The sequence below is a fragment of the Pithys albifrons genome, chromosome 2, assembly GCF_047495875.1.
Source record: "Pithys albifrons albifrons isolate INPA30051 chromosome 2, PitAlb_v1, whole genome shotgun sequence".
In the NCBI taxonomy this organism is placed as follows: Eukaryota; Metazoa; Chordata; class Aves; order Passeriformes; family Thamnophilidae; genus Pithys; species Pithys albifrons.
Window position 1 is genome coordinate 31911676 of NC_092459.1, and position 22528 is coordinate 31934203.

At 39.1% G+C, this 22528-nt stretch overlaps 1 protein-coding gene across 2 annotated transcripts in view; it reads left to right on the plus strand.

Moving 5' to 3' along the window:
* The first annotated feature begins 2408 nt into the window (after positions 1 to 2408).
* The window catches only part of TTK (TTK protein kinase), a 33234-nt gene continuing 13114 nt past the window's right edge, over positions 2409 to 22528 (plus strand). For both annotated transcript variants that reach the window (XM_071548660.1, XM_071548661.1), the window contains exons 1-11: positions 2409 to 2499; positions 5785 to 5954; positions 8791 to 8935; positions 9183 to 9408; positions 14223 to 14329; positions 17877 to 18020; positions 19419 to 19527; positions 19646 to 19721; positions 19803 to 19903; positions 20444 to 20543; positions 21214 to 21331. In XM_071548660.1, coding sequence (XP_071404761.1) covers positions 8791 to 8935; positions 9183 to 9408; positions 14223 to 14329; positions 17877 to 18020; positions 19419 to 19527; positions 19646 to 19721; positions 19803 to 19903; positions 20444 to 20543; positions 21214 to 21331 — 1126 coding nt within the window. In that variant the 5' untranslated portion in view covers positions 2409 to 2499; positions 5785 to 5954. The remainder of the gene's footprint in view (positions 2500 to 5784; positions 5955 to 8790; positions 8936 to 9182; positions 9409 to 14222; positions 14330 to 17876; positions 18021 to 19418; positions 19528 to 19645; positions 19722 to 19802; positions 19904 to 20443; positions 20544 to 21213; positions 21332 to 22528) is intronic.

Below are 22528 nucleotides of genomic sequence, written 5' to 3' on the forward strand. Positions count from 1 at the left end.
CTGTAGATATTCCCTCAACAGCCAGCTGAAAGGAAGAAAGATGCCTCCAGAGAGCCACTTGCTGCATCTGTGGTCTGAAAGGATGCAGCGTTAGACACTCTTCCCTGTGCTGGCTGCAAAGGGAATGTGGATCACTAGCTTTGCCTGGCTATCCATCTCTCAGATAGCTTGGAGGAGGTAAAATTAACCCTACCTTACCATTTTGGCATGTTTTTTTTCCACTAGTCGCTGGAAGCCTAATGGTAGGAGTTACCTCAAATTGTAATGATGACAATCAGACATTGCATCACTACATGAGTAAAGATGTGTCTTTATTATGAAAGAATATACATGTATAAATAAATAAATTAAAGAAGTATTACTAACTCTGTCTTTTCAATTTTTGTAGAAGTAAGGAGGGGGGTCAGCAGAATGGCTACTTGGGACTTCCAGAGGGCAGTCTTTGGCCTGTTTAGGAGCCTGGTTGACAAGAGTCCCTTGAGAGCAGTTCTGAGGGCAAAGCTGTCCAGGAAGGTCAGACATTCTTCAATCAGGAACTCTTATAGACCTAGGAGCAGGCCATCCCCATGTGCTGAAAGATGAGCCAGCAGGGAATTCTGGCCTGGCTGAACTCTAGAGAGCTTTGGCTGGAATTCAAGTTGAAAAAGAGAGTGTATCACCTTTGGAAGAAGGGGCAGGCAGCTTGGGAGGGCTACAGGGATGCCATGAGGTTATGCAGGAAGAAAATGAGAAGGTCAAAGCCCAGCTAGAACTTAATCTGGCTACTGTCACAGGGATAGGGATCATATGGTTACCTCTTATTTTTCCTCATCCTCCTGTTCTTGTGGTAACTCTGCTTTGTCCTTCCTTACTAAGTGAGCATTCACGTTCATTTCTGCTGTGTGTAGGGGCAGCTGATACCAGCATGAGTTGGTTCTGAGGTTCAGCTGCAGTGCTTGTCACAGGAGCTGGATTAGCCCTGATGTCTGTCGTTGGGGAAACTACAGTGCCTGTTGTATTTTCAAAATACTCCACAAGTGCTCGTCAAGTTTGGCTGTTCCTCCTGATTCAAAGGAATCCTTATTCAGTTTGTAAAACACACTTTTATTACGGCCGGGGCCACGCAGAGGCTCATGCTCTAACGTTGCATGTCCACCAGGCAAACGAAAACTCAAAACCTTTATACAATGTGCTCCAAATATTATCTATTACAACACTCCTGGGATTTACATATACAATAACATTATCACTTCAAACCTCCCTCTTCAACCCCCCCTCTGCCCAGGCTCAGCCCCCACCCCCTTGTGTTAGAAGTACTTTGCCTCAAGCTCAGCCCCCACCCCCTTGTGTTAGAAAGTACTTTGCCGCTAGTGGTTTCTTCATCTAAGCCCCCTTATCTTAAAGTCACACATTCAAGCTAGGCTTAGTTCGTTTTGTATCTTTAACTGCAAGGGCCCCGTGGCTTAAAGGAGAGCACTCCGGACTCTGAATCCCAGGGTCCTGAGTTCGAGTCTCAGTGGGACCGTCCCCTGGCAGTTCAATGCCTCCCTGCCATCTGATCCCATCGCATCTCGGATGCTCAGCAGGGTCAGCCCTGGTTAGTACCGGGTGCTGTGACAGTCCCGAGGGCTTCACTGTCACTGTCCAAGCTCGCTCGGCTGTGGCAGATGGACCTCAGGACTGAAACGGCAGGGCCAGTTCTGCGCACGCTGCGCCTCACCTAAAAATTGCACTGCGCAGGCTGGAAGGGCACACCCATGTGGGGAGAGCCCTGCCCAGATCTTGTTTTGCAAAGTGTGGCCATACATACATACACATTAGTCCGCAATACACTATAAGCATAGGACAGAAAACACTAAAAGCATCAGTGCACCCATATAAATAACAGGAACTATTGCCCACAGGCAGAACGCAAAACAAGAGGCCCGACTGTGTTCCACTGAGTGCGTTTGCATTCCGATAATCCAAGAAGAACGGGACAACTCAGAGAAGGAGCTGCTTTTAGCGGCCTTAGGCCCACTGGGGACACGGGACCGGCTTAGGAGGGATCCCTCGGAGGGTGCACAGGAGAAGCGGCGGCATCGTAAGGAGCTGCATACGCAGCCCCGCTATTCTGTCACAGCTAAATAAACCTTCCAAATACACCCTTCTACCGCTAACAGAGGGAAGCGCTCTCCGACACTGAATTTAAGCAAATTCCCGCTATCTCGTTTCCAGGCCCTGCCCTTTGTAAGCGGGCCTTGCCCCGCCCCCCAGCACGCATGCGCACCGACCACTCCCACTCCGCGCCCCACAAGGCGCCGGGGTGGGCGGGGTCTCCCCCTTGCAGCCAATCAGCGCTCGCTGCCTCCCCGTTCTGACCAATGGAAAGGGCGCTCCTCGGGCGGTGTCACATTCAAACCGAGCGCGGCGCGCGGAAGCGCCTGGGCCGAACCGCGACCCGACCCGGCCCCGCAGCGGCCGCGGCAGCGCCGGGGGCAGAGCGGGCAGGACAAGACCGGACCGGACCGGGGAGCGAGGGTGAGGGCGGCCAGGGCAGCGAGGGGGGTGAGGCCGGGCCGGGCCGGGCTGGGCTGGACAGGGCACTGGGGGTGAGGGCGGCCGGGCCGGGGAGCAGCGGGGATGCTGGTCTGGCGGTGAGGGTGCCGAGGTTCTGAGCCGGGATGGGCTCCTCCATCCGCCCGGGGCTGCGGCTCTGCTGAGCCTTCCAACCCTGCGGGCGAGCAAACACGGTGTCTCTGGGCCCTTCCGCCCCTCCTCTGCCCGCCCCCTTTGTTTATGCCCCGGTGCCTCGTCTGCCCCGGTGCTGCGAAGCCTCTCTGGCTAGCCCTGTTTTGCATCTTCGATTCATATCTTTTCTGCATGCTACGTTAGAATTTACTATTTTCCTATTTCTTTTCATAGGTAGTGTTCCTAATTATTTTAGGTCGGTGGTGTCTCTTCTTGGTGCTGGGTGGTTTTGTTTCTCTTTTAAGAAAATTCTGATTAAAGACTTGTAAGCAAAACCAAAAAGAGATTGTACCCTTGAGTAGGTTTTTTATTTTGAAGCCTGAGTAGATGCTTCAGAAACACCACGGCTCTATATATTTTGGGAAATACTTTCTGGATAAAGGAGAGGCTTCTTGTGGCTGTAGGAAAAGTAAGTTATCAGGTCTGTCTAGTTGGGGAGTTAATTAATAATTTTGTAGAATTCAGCCTTGGCATCAGGTATGAAGGAAGCTGAAGTTGGAGGATCTGGAGGGTTTTACCACTCATCTGAAGTCACGTTTTGATGACTGCTTATGGAAGAATTTAGCTTGTCTCCTTGTAATAACCATTTTTTTAACATCCCTCTGAAGCAAGCAAAAGTTGTGGGGTTTCTGTCATATGCTTACCAGTGCAACTTGCTTTTTAGAATTTAGCCTAAAAGCTTGCGTAGTTTAACAAGGTCTTCTGCTTTCATGACATCCCTTGGGTTTTAAAGATGCTCAGCAGTGTAAATACTGGTGTCTGTTCCCTCATGTCAATAATAAATGCTAGTTCGGATGTAATATCCACAGAACACTAATTGATAATTGGATGAATATTGGGTGTTTCTGAAGATGGTTGTGTGTTGTTATTGCGAGTTCCTGTTCTTGCTTGCTTTGAACCAACGTGATAAGGAACTTCAAAAATGTCCATGTGACAGACCCTAATGTTCAGGAAGGGTCCTTGGTAATACTGCAGTGTGTTTATGTGGTATTGATGCAACTGCCCTTGGAGAAAGCTCTGCTTCCTGTAGCAGACAGGATTTTCTGTACTCCATGCAAAAATACGTATCTTTCCTTAAATGGTGAGTGCTAGTAAATAATTACCTGAATATGCCAACAGAATAATGCAAATCCTGCAGAAAAAGGTGGCTACAGTGAATTTTCTCCTCTTGTATGTGGTGATCTTTCTGCACAGGAAGGGAGGATAGCAGAGGTGTCAGAAAACATGTGCATGGGTCAAGTTTCTGATTTTCAGGGAGAGGTGTCATTTTACCCCTTCAGCATAGAGGACTATGTTCATCATATAGTATCTTGACAGTAGTAAGTGCTTTAGGAACAGAGCTAAACAAATACCTAAGGTAACGGTGTAGCCACAGTGATGTGGACATATAAGGAAAATGTAGGTAATAGAAAAAAGTTAATTGATCAGTTCACTCAGGGGATACAAGCCAGGCAAACTTGTGGGCACTTGGTTAAAATTCTTACTGCCCTCTATACTTCCTTGGGTAGTATGATGAAAAGTATCAGTAGATTTCAGCCATAGGAACAGTGTAAATTATTGTTCAATAATTGAAAGTATTTTCATACTTTCCAAAATTTTGCATTTGGGAAGAAACTGCATCTGGCTTCATTTGGAAACTGAGAAATAATATAACAGAACAAATCTGGTATTTCAAGACTGGATGCTATTAGTTCTTTTTATTATCAGTAAATATTTTTGAGTGTATTATGTGTGCAATCCTATGGCTAACCTGTACTGCTGCTTCATCCATTTGCAGCGTATGCTGCTCTTTAGTCTGTCCCTTGGCTCCTTATTTAGTGGGTCTGTACAAGGAGTTGAAGCTATTTTAACTACTACAGTACTGCAAGTGGCCAAGAAGGTCAATGGGATCCTGTCATGTATCAAAAATAGCGTGGCCAGCAGGACCAGGGAAGTGATCCTTCCCCTGTACTCTGCATTGGTGAGGCCACACCTTGAGTACTGTGTTCAGTTCTGGGCCCCTCAGTTCAGAAAGGATATTGAGGTGCTGGAGCGAGTCCAGAGAAGAGCAACAAGGCTGGTGAAGGGCCTGGAGCACAAGCCCTATGGGGAGAGGCTGAGGGAGCTGGGGTTGTTTAGCCTGGAGAAGAGGAGGCTCAGAGGTGACCTCATCACTGTCTAGAACTACCTGAAGGGAAGTTCTAGCCAGGTGAGGGCTGGTGTCTTCTCCCAGGCACTCAGCAATAGGACAAGGGGGGCACGGGCTTAAGCTCTGCCAGGGGAAATTTAAGTTGGATATCAGAAAAAACTTCTTTCCTGAGCGAGTAATCAGGCATTGGAATGGGCTGCCCAGAGAGAGGTGGTGGATTCACCATCCCTGGAGGTTTTTAAATTGAGATTGGACGTGGCACTGAGTGCCATGATCTGGTAAATGGAGTAGAGTTGGACCATGGGTTGGACTTGATGATCTCGGAGGTCTTTTCCAACCCAATCGATTCTATGATTTAGGGGTAGTTCTGTATCTTCCTGATCTTTACATATATGTTCTCTCTGTTCTTGGTTCCCTGTCCCTGATCACCTCTCCTGCAGGGATTTCTAGGTCTCAGGTGTGCTGCACTGTAGCTGTTCCAGGTAAAGCTCACTTCTGTTGGAGCGTGTATGGAACAGCATGTGGCTGGTTTAGGTCTTTGCTGTCATGTCAGTTTGAATATGTAGTCCAGGGAAACTCATGGTAAGTGCTTTCTTTGAAAGTAATCATGAAGCAGATTAAGAAAAAAGGAAACTCAGTACTTGCTTATGGTTGAACTTTGACATGAGTAGAAAGATTACTAGCAAATCATGCCAATATATAGGTGAATATGCCTTAGTGTATTTTTCGGGTCTCTAGACATTGGAACAAACTGACACATTTAAAAGAGCTTGCTATCATTCAAAAAAATCTTCAAACTTTTGTGTTCAATTTTTATTACTAAATAGGAATAGTTTTATTGATTTAATGAAAACTGTTTCTGGGATGTCATAAAGATGAAGCAAGATTACAGGGTAAACTGATTAATTTACTTTTCAGTGTCTAACCATTCCATTTTTAATACACAGGAACTTCAGGATGGAGAACTACATTTCTTGCCTTTGGGTTCTTGGGATCATTTAGGTAGTCTGACCCTCACCCACCTTACCTTTTTGACAAGGCATATCCATACTTCAGGAAAGATTTTCTCCATATAGTACACATTGAACCTTGAGCAGTTAAGCAGCACACCAGAAATGTAAGTTTGATGCTTGTTGTTGAAACTTATAATCAAATTTATGCATGAATTTGTTGTTCTTTTTGTCTACTGCATTTGGCAAGATATGACTGCAAGAAGAATAATGTATCTTTAATGTTGGTGAGGAAAATATTAATACTGTATTAAAAACCCCCAAATCCATCTGGGAGTTGTTAGCAATTACAGTTATAATGAGAGATCGTAGTGTTATTAAACATGAGGCAAATTATTTTTGGTTGTCTTGGTGCTTCTGGTTCTAGAGAAGCTGACTCCATCCATACTTTGAGGGGAATGAGTATGGTTCAAGGGCAGGATATTTTCACCTTACAGAGAGTTTGGAGTGTCTGATTTCTTGTAGTCCATTCTACTTCATTTTTAAAAGGCAAAACTGCAATGTGTACTGAAATCATCCTTATGAAGCGCGTCATCTTTAGAATGGCATGTGAACAGTCTTTGTTATATTCATCTATGTAATTTTTAGCAACATGATCTCCAAGAGATGGGACAGTTCACAGACCTACCATCAGAACAGCTGAAGTTGATTCCTAGGGAGAAACAGATACTAAAGGAAGTTCCAAACAAGCACTGAAATTAAAACTTACTCAGTGTACTTTTCTGAAGATAAAGGAAGATAATTCTTTTGGTTTTTCTCTTAGCTCAGTGAAACAAAAATTGTATTTCAGATGCTACTGATTTAGCACACAGCTTTCATATTTTATTTGTTTTCTGTATAGGTCTTCCTTGCAGCTGTATTTGGGGGATGCTTATTTCTGCTTTTCTTAGAACACTGAAAATATTCCATTTTGTGAAGTAAGGAACCAGTACTTGAAAGGAATTCCTCCTGGTATTATGTGCCTCATTGGAAAAGAAAGAGCATGGCACCAAAACACCGATGTGAAAAACTCAGTTGTGCTGCATCTGTTAAAATTACTGAACTTTTTTGGTGTTCTTTCTCTAGCTCTGCTGGAAAAAGCTTCTTATCTTTCTGTTTATCCCCAACAAGTGTTACTATAGCAGTGGTTTTCAGCATTTGTTGATTGGTGGAGCTCTTAAGTCTTCTAATGAAGTGTGAGACAATTATAATTTCAGGATAGTTTAATCTGCTGTGTCTCTGCTAGTCTGAATTGATCTGTTGAGTACCACTGCACTATGGTATTTTAAGTGAGACCTGAGAGTGAGGAGCATAACACTTCTTACATTTATTTAGATATGTTACTAATTGCAAATCTAGATTTAAATTACCATTTGATAGCTAAGTTACTGTTATAAGAGACTTACAAAAAAGCTTCTAACTTTTCCAAATACCCTGTTCAATGCTACTCACTTTTATGTTAACTTTGTTTTGCCATATTTTTCCTGACATTTTTGCTTTTTTAATGCACTGAAATAAACTTTTGTGTAACCTGCCCTGATTTGTATCTGGGTGGGAACTTGTAAGCCCTTACCTGGTTAACTTGTCCTTTAGAAAGCATCCTATATCTGTCGGACTTTCCTGTCCTGTCATATCTTTTCACCCTTCTGCATGTCTATTAAACTTGCAAGATTGTGATTCTCTGTCCTTGTGGTGAGAAGATCCCTGAGTCCTCTTGCTGCCACAAACTGTGCAAAGTAGGGCTGTAGATGGACAGTGTATTGTTTAAGGCACATATTTATTTTCTTACTGATACAATTTATTTCTCCCAAATTGCTATCAGGCAGAGATGCATAGTTCATCCCTGTCTCATTACAGTCTTAATGAATATTTCTGGGTAAGCCTAAGCAGAATTGTTTCCTTTACTTTATATGTAAAAGCAGTGGTAACTTTGAAATACTTGTCTGCCTTCCCTGCGAACCATGAGAGCAGAGGTTTGGAGTTAGGGATTCATCTATGAATTTGCCCATTTCCAGCCAATTCTGTTTGCACTGCTCCAGTACAATCTTAGCTGCATTGAAGCTTTCCAAGTTAGTTTTCAGACTAATTATAGTGAATGAATTTTTGTGTCAAAAGTAGACATACAAAGAGGTTTGTATGGCATACCTATGAGTGAGGAAAACTATATTTTTTGGTTAGCAAGCTGTCAGTGATGCTATTGTGTCTTCTGAAAATGTAATATGACTTGTTTTTTGGACATATGCACAAGAGTGTCCTTCCTGAACAGAGACTATAGGAAGGTTAACCATACATAGTTTTGTCTTAATGTTCCCAATATTTAAGTGAGGGGTTGTGTGTGAGGTGAGATATCTAAGGTACTCTCACCCAGCCTTGTACATGTCATCAAACGAAAGTCTCTCCTTCCTGCCTTTCCTTTCTCTTGTCCATATGCTGACACGGTTGAGAAAGCAGAAGAGACGTCAATCAAAATGATAAAAGCTCTGTCTGCTTGTTATGTAGTGAGCCAGGTCACTGAAGTCTGACATGTGCTTGTTCCATTTCATTTTATTCAAGTGAAGTGATAGTGTACAGCCAGGAGGAGGATTCCTCTTAGTCAGCCTAATCTACTGGTTCAGGATGTTCTTTAATGCAGCAGACTCAAAGCTATTTCAGGTAACCCATCCTACTCACCATTTTATTTACACATGGAATGTACCTTACTGGCAAAGGCTACTGTGTAGCATGGACTGGGATTTGGGTGGATCAGTTAAGTACCAATTCTTTTTGTTCATCAAAGTTGTCTTTTGTGGAGAGCTTTACTTGTGTAACTACCATAGCAGAAGGTTTAATAGAATATTTATTACATAATGTGCTTGAGTCTCAAGCTGCAAATTATACAGGAGAGGCTTTCCCATGGTAATTCTAATGGAGGTGAGCCACAACCAGCTTCTTCAGTAATTTCACTGTTTTTAACCTTGTCTGCAGATGGAGGAGGTGGACCTAAGTGAAAGAGGATTGCCACAAATTGCATCAATTATGAATAGAGTTAGAAACTTGAAAAACAAATACAGAAATGAAGACAATATCACAGATGAGCTTAACTGTACTAAAATCTCAGCTGATACAACAGGTATTTGGTTTTGTTATTCTTTTGTCACTTATGCAACAGATCCTAACCTAGACTGAGTGAAAGGATTGAGCATTTCTTCAATATTAAGGACCACAAAGTGAATTTCATTCCTCTTGGTTTCTTAACTGCATTGCTCTAATCTTGTTTAAAAAATAAAATCATTGTCTTGCAGGAAAGCTTATAAAAAGTGTTTTCTTCTGTTCATGTTTGCAGTTTTAATCAATCTCATTTTTGATTTTTCTGTCAGACAACTCTGGAACTGTTAATCAGATAATGATGACAACAAATACTCCGCAAGATTGGCTCTGTTTTTTGCTTAAACTGGAGAAAAAGGGTGTTCCTCAGATGGATGTCAGCGTGCTGAACAGACTCATCGGTCGTTACAGTCAAGCGGTGACTGCATTGCCTGCAGAGAAATATAGTCAAGACGAGAGCTATGCTCGCATCCTAGTGAGATTTGCTGAGTTGAAAGCGTAAGTATAAATTGTCAATACAAGAACTTATAATTCTGTGTTTGAATTAAGATAAAAATACTGTGTTTTGTTAGTGGTTTCTGCAACAAATTATCATTGAGGTGTGGATGTTTTCCTGCTGGCTGCTTGAAGCTGAGCAGCTTTGGTGAATCGGCTTATCAGTTGTCTCCACAGTACTTGGAGTTTTTGTATATCCTAATGAACATGATTGTTTAGAGCTATTTGATTTAGAGATGTTAACACAACTTTTTTTTGTTGTCCTGTGTGTAAGGTATCTGGGGAAAAAGCATAAATAAGACTGTTTTTTCAGTTTTATACTAGTGTGCTTTCTCCCTTGCTAGGACTGAGTCCAGATCCATTAAACTGGCTGCCTTTGGATAGGAAGAATGTCAGAATATCATTCTGGACTTCCATACTTTAAAAGCTAGTTTTGATTGTGGTCATTAATTGCTTTATTCAGTCCACATTTGAACAGTGTGGTTGTTCAGACATAATTTAGGGCAAGTTTAGAATGTGATTTTTTTTCATAAGGGGTTCTTCTGTCACTCGAAATATCATTACAGCAAATATTTTGAAGAGTAGTATTTGAACATTGCAGCAATCAAACAGAGCTGAGCAGGTGGTCTTCCAGTGAACACAGCTGGTCTTTTTCTTGTATGTCCTTCCTTCATTTGACTCTTTGGCATGAGGATTCATCTTGAATTATGATAACTGTCTACTTTGTACTGTCATTTTCATGAATCCCAGTCTGTCACTGTTTATTAAAACATACAATGGAAGTAATCCGTTGATTCTCTTGTTGAAAAACAGGAGTTAATAATGACTTGCTTAAGAATCCTTACTCTCTTGAAGATATAAGGTGTTTATGTGTAATTAGAGTAAAGAATTTCTTCCAGAAAGGTTAAAGATACTGAGAGATGCCATTCTTGTCTAAAGGTTAGTTGCTTTTTCTCAGAACAGAAACTGTAATATAGGCTTCTGGATCATACTTTGTGAAATTCCTTTTCCAGAATAGGAACTGGATGCCATTATTGAGTCACATCTATTATCTCATTAATAGGAGAGTTTCAGTTCAGAATGATAATTTCCTACCAACCTAGTCACTGGGACTTATTTCCACCTTATCTTTAGAACATGGTTTGAAAAGCAGCTACTTAAGGTTGTATATAAGAACTATGTTCAGTATTGTATTGTATTGCAGAAAGCAAAACTGAAGGTGCCGTCAGTAGTTTGTTAATGCATTAATATTATGACCAGTTGTGACAAATCACTGATATGTCTTTAGTTGTTTGGCTGTTGCTGCAGAATTTCTATTAAAATGCAGTTGTACTAAAATGTCTTGTACTTTGGTAGCCAGCATTACTGTAGAATCTACCTGTCTCACTGAGTAGTTCAGATCTGCTTATTTTGTATTCTGCTGTATATTTTTAACTGGAAAATACCATCAATAATATGTTTCCTGACTTGCCTGAAAAATGAGGAACAATCCACTCCAAACCCCTTTTAAAAATGTACCCATCAAAATCTGTCGTAGCATCAATCGCAGCAGAACTTCACTATAAGCAGCTCCCTAAATGATGGTTCCTCATTTGAAAATGACTTTCAGATATTAGCCAGTTCTTAATCATTTAGTATAAGCTAATACTCTCTTGTTCAGAGTGGCATATTATATCAATTCTTTTTACAAAACTACATTGATGAACTGTGTGTGTATTGCACCAGCAATGAAATTGCTTTTGACTGATCAGATCTAAAAACCAATGATGTTGGTTGTCTGTAGTTTTTGGAGATTAATATTAAGTTAATCAGTGAGTAGTTATTTGGATCTTTTGTCTTTGACATGTTTTCTCATTGCTCATAATTTTTTCTCATGACTCATAATGTTTTTGTGTTTGAAACTTTTCTGGTCTTCCACTCTTGACTTCTCTATTCCTGGCTATCAGTTTGTCTAGCATTATGTATTTTGTTTCTGCTTGATTTTATCTCATCTCATGACTTTCTAGAGTGCTTCTACTTTATTTTTTTAGCTATTGCAAGTAAAGTAACACTGCTAGGTGATCTGATACTGCCTTGGTGGGAGAAAAAATGTGCTTTTTACTAGAGTTCTGTTTGCTATTCTCCCAAATGTGGTCCATCTAAACAAAATGGAAAAGTGAGTCAGCAAAACAAACTTCAGAAGCAGTGGTGACAATGGTTTGAGATTTTAGTGTTTGTTCCTATCAACACTGTTTTCTTCTGTTCATAGAATATTAAGGGGTTGGAATGGACCTCACAGAATATTCAGTCCCAGCTCCTCCTGCCATGGGCAGACACCTCTGACTAGACCATGTTGCTTGAGGCCTTATCCAACCTGGCTTTGAACACTTTCCTTGAGTAACCTGTTCCAGTATCTCATTACCCTCACAGTAAAGATTTTCTTCCTAATATGTAGCTACACTTTCCCTCTTTCAGTTTGTACCCATTACTCCTTGTCCTATCATTACAGTTCCTGACAGAGAGTCCCTCTCTGGCTTCTCTATAGGCACCCTTCAGATACTGGAAAGTTACTGTGAGGTCTCCATGAAACCTTCTCTTTTCCAGGCTGAACAGCCCCAATTTTCTCAGCTTCTCTTCATAGGAGATGTGCTTCAGCTCTCTAATCATCTTTATGACCCTTGTCTGGACTCTTGCCAGCAGGTACAGATCCTTCCTATGTTGAGGGTCCCAGAGCTGAACGCACTGTGTGGGATCTCACAGGAGCAGAGTAAAGGGAGAGAATCACTGCTTTTGACTTGCTGGCCATGCTGCTTTTGATGCAGCCCAGGGTATGTTTTGCTTTCTGGGTTGTGAGTGCACACTGCCAGCTTATGTTGAGTTTTCATCAACCATCACCCCCAAGTCTGTCTCTGCAGGGCTGCTCTCAATCACTTCTCTGTCCAATGTGTAAATGTGAAACTGGATTTTCCATTCTTGGCACTAGACCTTTATTGTCTGGGTATCTTCTCTAGTTGCGATCTGACTGTGTCAACATCTTTTAACCAGTCACAATACCTAGGTTGGCTGAAGAACCTTTGAATGTACTCTGAAATAGTCCAAGGCAAACAGTGCACCTAAGCCTGATTGTATTGTACATTAACCATGCCGGGCCTGCTCTCACACGGTGCCTCTGGCTGTAGCACAGTGCAACCAAGCGTGTGGTACTTGATGCCCGTTGCTAATGTTAGGTCTAGTTCTGTGTGTTGCTATCCAAGCTGTTGCTGCTTCCTACAGGAACTTAAATTTTAACCTACTCTTTGAAAGTAAATGTAATTCATGTTACAGCTTAATTTCTGTTGCTCAGACTCTGCCTGCACATGAGTTATTCTGTTCCTGTCCTATTGCTTTTGGTGATCAGAGCTGAGTTCAGTAAACCTACTGGAGTCTAGTAACATGCTTAAACTATGACAGATTTATCTCTTTCTTAATTCCACAGAATTCTACTTAAAATATGTTCTTTCTAGCCTTCCATGTTGTATTTTTCTGTACTTTTATTTTGAACTATTGTCATAAATCTCTTGCTCTTCTCACTTTTTAGTGGTATCTTTACTTACCTATTGAGGCAGGGTGGAATTTTGGAAACAACTCCTTTATCTCTTGATCATGGATGTTGTTAGTAAAAGTGTTAAGCTGCCCTTTTTTTTATAGTACTATTAAAAAGGGAGGATGAGTTCATTGAAACATAATCTTTATTTCAGAGCGAGGTAGATTTAGGCCTTTGTATCTTGACTGGTATTTACTTAGGCTGTAGTTCCTCTAGAATATTTAAATGTTGGTATACTGTGTGTGAGCGTTATCCTACTTGGCAATCTATGGCTGAATTCAAAACTAGGATTATAATTTGGTAGAATTAAACAAATTGAAGTTTGAAATATCCTGTTTGGACTTTGCGACTTAGTCTTTATGTTTTTGAAGTATACCATGTTTGCCACTGCTGCTCCTGGTGTGCCTGCAGGAAATTGACTTAAATCCACATTCTGCTAGCAAATTTCACTGATGATGCTGCGCCAAGGGGTAGGGGGAAAACAGTGGATGCCCTGCATCTTGTAAGGAGCTGGTGTTCCCACAGAACCCTTAATAGATAAATGCTCTTGTTGTGTTCTAGTTTTCTATAGGTATATTAGATGTACCAACAGAGACGGTGTCCTTCAATGACCTACATCTCTGCTAAGAGGAACCTGACAGTTCAGGTACACTTGCAGAGTCTCTTCCTTGTAGGAAAGCTCATAGCCTCTAGCAAAATTTTGGAGTTCGATATTGCTTTTATGTAATGGATTGCTGCAGGATATAGCTAGTAGTGTGTATAATATTTCTTCTGACTTGATTATTACAATACATTTCTCCACACTTGGTCTTCCTAAAGCAATCTCCCTGTCTTCTGCCTTGCAACCTCCTTAGTATTGGAGTGGATGCATGTAGAAGAATGGAGATGTTTCTCTGGATAGCCAGCACGTAGCCTGGAATGGCTGCAGGAGGGGATTCTGTACCAGTTAGTGCTCTAAGGGAAAATATTGACATATTTTAAGGTACAGTATAAGCAGCGGCAAAGAATGAGTCCTTGATGTTTCTTTTTGGGTTTGAGTTCTAGGTTTTGGCAAAGTTCAGCTTGGTATATTTCAATTATTACCTTTTTAAGATTCATTGTGTGTTTGTAGTTCACTACCTGCTCTAAGGAGGAGGAAAATCTTTAGCTATAGATAGATTGCGTTTTCAGAAGCATCTAAATGCATGATCCATCACATGGAATTTGTTTCTTAGGTTCTTTGCCTGTTGTAACTATTAATATGCTGTCTTTCCAGTCTTCAGGATCCAGAGGATGCACGGGACCAATTTCATCTGGCCAGACTGAACTGCAAGCAATTTGCTTTTGTGCATGTGGCTTTTGCACAGTTTGAGCTATTGCAAGGTATGTAAAAAGACTTGTTTGGTGTTGCTTGTTCTGTGTATTTCTAGGGTTTTTTTTGTTATGCACTTCTGCTCTGTTACATGATTTGCAAAGAAACTGGTAAGTATTAAATCAGAAAAAAAAAATCTGGATTTTCTCTTTTTGAATGAAGTTTACTGGGAATGTATGTTCATTTTTAAATGACAATACGCACACTGTTCATGATAGTTTTTTTTCCTTTTTAGAAATCATTTTCAAACAAGATGAAAACTGTCAGTATTTTCTGGTTTTTTAGCTTAGACTTTGCAGTGAAAAGTTTTTGAGTAAGGCTGCATTGAAAAGTGACGCTCAAATTTGGGTGGTGATTTCCCTTTAGATACTTTGCTTGTGGAAGAATTTGTCTGCCAAACAGCAACTCCAGACTCTTGATGTTTTTTTATTAAACCAAAATACACTGTCAATGTGGAATTTAGTTGCTGGTACTTCGTAGCAAGGCTGTGTTGCCTGCCCATGGGCTTGTGTTTTTGTGTGTCTCTTATTCCCATGGGTGATCTGAGCAGTGATCAATGTCACCCTGTTAATTTCTTCCTTTGACAGCTTGCTCTGTACAGAAAGACAAGCATGTCCCATTAAAGCTGTTTTCTTAATTGAAAACAAAACAAAATATCTTAGGGTTTTTGTGATACATTTTTCTTCATGTCCTTTTTCCAGTATTATGCAGGCTGTTGTCTACTGCCTAATGTGAGAAATTTTCCACAAGCTTAGCTACAAGAAATAATTAAATAAGATTAATCTATTTGTTCTACACTGTGGATTTTGAATACATTTTACATGTTTTTCTGTTTGCTTACTACTTTTTATTTTCTGGGGGTAGTGGTTTTGTCTATAGATTTTTGCTCCTTTACTACTTTTTGACTGATTTTAGAATGCTCAAAGTGTGTGCCATGATGAAGAGCCATTTTGTTAAAATCAATAAGTAGATATTAATTTATCTTCTCAGATTTTCCAGTTTTTCTTAACTGATAAGTATGTTTGTAATGGAGCAGGAAAGGCTGTGGAAACCCCCCTTCAAATACATCCTATGTAAAATAATTGATGCAGAAAGTTTACTGAATGACTCTCCTACAGGATGAGAAGGAGAAGACAAAAGTTGGCTTATTTGTGACTTGAAATTACAGTTTTTCTGTTTCACCTGTCAGTTATCTGACCAGTCTTGTTCTAATATAAACTTGTGGTATTGAACTTCTAAACACTAGTAAAAAGTAGCTAATAATTTGCTTAGTGAGCACCATATGTTCATTTAAACAGATAATAAGGCACTAATACTGTAATAATAAAGATATTGTTAAATAAGTGCAATAAAACCTATTGTGTAACTTTAGTAACGTGTTGAAATGTTGCTACAGGTTACCAATGACTAAATTCATCCTGTAGCTATGGGATGTGTTCATGCAACAGTTTATCTTTGACAGCAAGTAGTAAACCTAAAATGAAGTCCTAATCCCAAAGGAAATAAGCCAGTTATGATTGGCTTTTTATATCCTGTGTGCTCTGATTTGTATCTGTTACCCTTGAGCTGATCTAGGTGTCATTTGGTAATGTGTACAAAGCTGTGGTGTCCCTGCTGTGTGCTTCAAAGAGGATTAATTGAACATGTGAGTTGTATGGTGTTACTTAAGAGTGCTGTTCCTTTTTCACTGAGTGTGTCCAGCTCAGGCCAGAGGGAAAGGAGGAGGGTAGTGCTTTATTACCTCCTCATCCCAGTGATTTCATATAGTGCTTTGGCACACCTGTCAGTGTTTCCCTCTGCATTAAGAACAAAAAGTTAATTGTACATTCACTTCCTTAGCTTACAGTTTTGCTCAAGTTGAAATTGCGAGATTAGAGTTGGCAAATTGATGTTGATTTCTTAATAATTGAATATTAATGACCTGAAAATGGAGTGACACAAAGGTGTGCCATTCAGGGGTGCATTTTTTTTTAATTTTTACTTAAATACTAACTACAGCTTTATTTAAATAGGTCAGATGAGGACCTGTTTTGTCCTTGGACACCTTGAGTATTGTACTTGAAGCAAGATTTGCTATGAATTGGTCAGACCATAGATAAAACTCTACTTTGGGCTATATAAAATATTATGCAAAGGTGGATGATTCAGGCTTTTGGTATGTGTTGAAGTGGACTGATTGAAATGCACAAATACTTCTGACTTTGGTGTTTTGGATCCTCATCTGGTAAGGAGGATAAAGCAGTTAATTTTTCACATAGTTGTTTTGGTGCCATGCTTTTCCTTACTCAGTGAGGCACTTAATAGTAGGAGGAATTACTTTCGATTAGCAGGTCTTGTTGAAGCAGTGTGGTTACTAAATATAGCCAAAGGTAGAACCACAGAATGCTGGTTAAGGATTCTTAAAGTCTATGCACTTGCTAATGATTTGGGATGAAAACTAGCATTTGACTATATGGTAGAAACCAAGTTATAACAAATAAGCATAAAATAGATTTAAATGAAAGCATAGCCAATCATTTTTTCAGTGTCCGATATCACCCATTTAATGTTTTTATAATAGGTTACTTAAAGCTTGGTTTCCTAATATTAACATTACACTCCCCCCAGCCTGAACTGCAGGCAGCATTGATGTCTAACTTGAGTTGCTAGTGAGGATTTGAGTGCTGGAGACATGGTGATATTAAATATACTATTACATATTATGAGAAATCGTTAAGTATATATGTATGTGGCACCTGTAGGAACCAAGTGGTTTATGTTCTGCTGCTTTGGAACTGAGGAACAAGGGCATTTGGGATTTCAGGATCACTGACAGCTGTAATAAAACATTGCATCATTTTGCACTGATGCTCTTTAAGCCAAAGAAAGTATTATGTTTGCAGTACTCTTCTTTCCTTTGACTTTTTCTTCTTTTAATAGCTGTATGTTACATGCTTACACATGTAAATTGACTGCTTTCAATGTGTTTTCTTAAAACACTCCCTTTTCCATCCCAACTCTCTTCAACCTTACGTCAGTTAGTAATGTCTAAAACTGTAATGAAACAATATCCTTGCTTTTCACTCCTCTTTTCTTAACTGTAGTGCTGTCTGGAGTAGTGACATTTTATTTAACATCAGCTGCTTTTAAATTTGATTTCTATTAAGTGCATTGAAGATATTTTATAACATATGTGTAATCAAATTTTTATCTGGTCAGATCTAAACCCTAATTCTTAAACATTCTATTTCTTTCCTGATACAATGCATTCTAAAATCCATTTTTCTGTAGTATATCCTTACAGTTTCTATAACACTAAAAATACTGAGAATGCAGTGACTTGGTGTTCTTCTTGATGTGAAAAATTGACTTGCATGATTCACTTTTAACTCATTCCAGGCAGTATCCTTAAAGTGAATATTTTAAGGGGAGAAGTGCTTAATGATCAATGGCTTCACAAAATGATGCAAAGTGAATATAAGACAGCATGAATGTAACGATCTCTGTAAAAAAACAACATTGCCCCAGTGTAATTGTTTTTTATTTACTTGATTTTTATTTCTGTTTCTTACTACTTAGAAAATGAGAAGAAGTGTAAGCAGATCCTTCAGAAAGCTGTGGAGTGCTCTGCTGTTCCACTAGAAGTGCTGGAAACTGCTCTGCGAAACTTTCATTTGAAAAAGAAGCAGTTACTTTCAGATGAGGAGAAGGAGAACTTAGCAGGTAACTGCAGTTTTTTAAAGTACTGGCTGAGTTTATACATGTCTTAATTCTAGACTGGAAAAATTACCTAGTGTTTTCCCCTTACAGATAAGAACTCAATCTCCTATTGTCTAAGAAACAGACATATTTTTTTATATTTTCAATCTTAGTCCTTCAGTACTCTTTTTTATCTTCAGTGCAGTGACTGTAATTTGCAGGAGCAATGGAGTGGTGGGCTCTGTTACTGCAGAGGGTGTTTGACTGTCACGAGGTATTTGTAGTTCGTAGACTTAGAGCTGTGAAATAAGACCTACTGTTAGCAGAGAAGAATTGGAATTGAAGCATACAGACTAAACTATACAAATAGATTACTTGGAAGTGTATCTTGTGACACACTGGGGAAGTTCTGGCAGTCATTTCAGTGTAGTCATAACTAAGAAAAACAATCCATTTCAACTTTACTTTACAGATGGTCAAAACCCATGTATTTATCAGCACAAAAGTGAAGTGCTGGGCTGTATCATAAAACATAATGGATCCTGATTGCTGGGTATATAACTTCAATAAGGGAACAGTTATCTCTTGAAGTTTTCCAGAGATAAATTTGTTTGGAGTGAAATTAAGCAAAACACGTGGTTTGGCTTAAATACTGAAGTGTGTATAGCTAAATCTTCTAAGAGTGTTTTCAAACACTTCCACATATTTTTGTATTGTATAAGGACAGTGTAATTTCTTTAAGGATATGTTTTCATGAGTGTGGTTTGATATTTGCTTGGCTCCTTCAAGTGAAACACTAGTTGGGTGTGGGGAGGAACTCAAATGTTTGGGAACAGCTGTAATATTCAGTTATAGTATTAGTTTTTAATCAACTTTATTTTCTGTCCCATTCTGTTTTAGCTGAGGGAATGCCTATGAGTGAACACATGTCAAAACTCTGTGTGCCAATCAGGAAGCAGTGAACTCTAGGGCAAGAGTAGCTTATTTAGTTTTTTCTCTACATGAGCTTGTAACATTAGGCATTTGAAAAATGCTAAGTAGTAGTTGAGTTATTTAGAGATAAAAGCTTAATATATATTTTATTTTCACAAAAGATATACTTTATTTTCACAAAACTCATTATTAATGTAAATAGGAGTTGACTTGACATTTCATTTTAAGGTTAATGTACAACTTCATAAACTTTTGCCAGATCTTCAATCACCAGGATTCTCTACTGGATTAACATCAGTCTGGTGAATGACCTGATTACTATTGCCTGCCTTGATATTCCCTAACCTCACACAGCTCAAATTTGCTGTCAGTCAAATCAACTGATTTAATATAACTCAATTAGTTGCTTACAATAATTCAGTTGAATCTACGTGATATGAATTAGGTATTACTCTCAAGTGTTGTAATCTGATTCTGATTTCCTTACAGTATCAAGCACACAGGAATCTGGGCTTCAGAACATAGTTGGAAATCAGAGAGGCACAAAAAGGAAAGATTCTGGTGAAAATTCTTCTACTGTTAACAGACTTTTTCCTGGGTAATGTCTTGATTTCTTATTTAATTTCTTAAAACACAATTTAAAACAAAACCAAGCACACACTACAGTGTTTTGTCTTTGGTTTTGTGTTTATTTTGTGTGGGTTTTTTTTCTTTAGGGAAGAAAAGTCACAGGAACTTCGTGCTCTAGTTAATTATCACAATCCATTGAGACCACTAAACAAATCTAACCAGGTAGAACATGTAACATTTTCTTAAAAATCTTAAACTCTGTATTCTGCTTTATACACCTAGTAACTTTTAGTTTGCTCTTAGATTTGCCCATTTGGGAGGGTTCCTGTAAAACTCCTGTCTGATGATGGTGATGATATGGAGAATTCAGATGTCATCCCCCTTACGACTAGTGTTATGAAGAGGTATGATTATTGGGTTTGCTACAGCAAACAGATTTCATCACTCCTTTTCATCAGTGTTTTTACTGGATTGTGGAAATGTCAGATGCTAAAAAAGTTAAAATTGACCTGAAGGTTATAGTCAAATACTCATTGCAGTTGGAAGGGGTATTGCAATAACCTACTTCTTATCTTACTACTCAGATTCATTGTATGACAACATGCAAAGATAAATTGCTTTTTGTGACTAACCAGTAGGGTCAAAAGAACCGCAGAGTAAGGCAAAACTAAATTTTATTAAAAATATCTTCATGTTCGCATATTTCAGTTTTTAAAATCAGGCAAAAGACAGTCTCATAACTTTCATAATATTTTTAAATCCTCATTTTTAACAGACTTCTTTGTATTGTTTCTCACTTTGCTATTGGAGTGGACCTACTTTTCTGTATATTTGAAGCTTGTAGCTAAAAGTCTTCACACAACTACCTTTTTCATCCGGTTCACAAAAAGGCCATCACTATACTATGTTGGCATGTGTTATAATTAACAATGTTGCTTCATTAGGCAAACATCCAGCTCCAAATGTACAGCTTCTGTTGCACCTTTTCCACCATTGGAACCGAAATCTAATGGGTGTGTTTCACATGACCTGGGAGACTTACAGGTAACTTAAATATCTTTAAGGTACATATAAGGAACTCTGGCTTTCCTATGGTATTAGAAGGAAAGACTTTTCAGTTCAAGAAAGAAAGAAGGTAGAATTTCCCTTTAATCAGTAGTGGATAGAAACCTTCGTTGTGGCTTTTAAGTGTGAAAATTCTTATGCATAATCAGGCATTAAGAAAGAGCTTTCTCTATATAGTGCATCTGATGGAAGCAGTGGAGGTAGTGTTAGAAATCATTATATGATTTGTGAAGAGGGTCTAAGCAGATTTCAAGTTTACCACAGGAACTCTTTCAGCTGCAGTCAGGGGTTTTAGCATGGGAAGCACTCTAACGCATTCCTTTTGAGTTTTAAGTGCTCTATGGAGCTGTTAATTATGACTTTTGATAGAGATAAGTTTTCATCCATGCCTTGCATTTTCATGTCCCCTATCCCCATTTCTCTGAAGAAAATTCCATACTAGAAAACACTAAGGTCTTTGTTATAAAACTGGATTATGGAAATTCAGAGTGTTGATGTATTTAAAAATGCAGTGTGTAACCTGCACTGTTTTCTGAAGCATATTTGCTTTGTGATGCATCTCTCATTTAATTACCATAAGGAAATGTTTGTTGGATACTACTCTTGAGTTATTCTTTGATTCTTTTAAGATGCTCTTAACCTTCTTTAGACCTTAGGAAAAAAAGGTTCGTTACAGTTGCAGATGTTGGATGAGGACAGCATGGAAACAGCTACCAGTTCAACTCTTAAAGCTGAAGTGGATACAAGTTTTGTAAAGAAAAGAGAAGGTACTACTAATGCAGTGTTTGAGTAATTTGACATAGAATAAGCATTGAGAATATGCTGTCCTGTTTTTTGGGTTTTTTTAAATCATTGCTAAATAAAGTGTTTTGGAAAAAGTGGAAGTTGGTCTGGTTGGGACTGTAGATTATTTAAATAAAATTTGGGTTTTGTGTGGTATCTCTGATAGTTGTGGTAAAAATACAACCCCAAAATCCACAGGAATCCCAGCTGTGACATTGTCAAAAACTGGAGTGCTGAGCTTGATGTAAAATGCCTATGTATAGTGCTAATTCTTTATGTCCTTATCTCCTGCAATACACTTAAGAAATAGGTATTGAAATAGAAACAGTGCAAGGTTTCAGCTTAAGAGTTGCCAGCCTGAGTAGAAAGATATTGCCAGAGTGTCAGATAGCAGAGCTAATTTATATCAAAAAGAAAAAAGGTAGAGAAATTCAAATGAAGAACTATAAAATTCTTGAAGATCCCTTAGGGTTTTGTTTTTTGTTTGGTGTTTTGTTGGGGTTTTTTTCAGAGACAGATTTAAATTGTAGTTGTTTGCTTCTCCTATGACTTTTCTTATGTATGCTCCTAGTTTACCCTGTAGATGCCTTAGATCTAATTTGGTTTGTTGAGGCTTGATTTAGATGGTTTTTCCTGGGGTAAGCTTAAAAAGGTGAGACATTGTCTTTCACTTGTAAAAGGTGCAAAGCTCCCACAATTGTCTCTGAATGCAGAATATCTGCACTGTCTGTTGCTTTCAGCACTCAGCTTTCTATCCTATTTGCCCAGTAGTATTTGAAACTCTAGGTATGTTTTTCTGCCACTGTTTATGTATCAGACTATTTTTTTATTTTAGGGTTGTTCACATATTTGAGTTACTTGTTTCTGCTTTGGTCAGTCCTCTCGTGTCTTTTGCTTGGTTTCATCTGTTAAGTATTGGTTGTCTTTGGTCAGCTTTACTGCCTCATGCACATTTAATTACAAATTCTAAATTTATCTTACTTTGAGCATTAACTTGTGTGAGAGCGTTTTCCTCACCTGGATTCTACCACAGCACATGCATAAATCTTAATCTTTGGGCAAAGTATAAAATAAGTAATTTTCTTTAATGTCCTAGTTACTTTCTTATGAGGATTCTCAAAAGTGTTGAAACACTTTGTCAAAATTGCCCCTTTTTTCCTATGTTCTGCAAAAAATCCTGA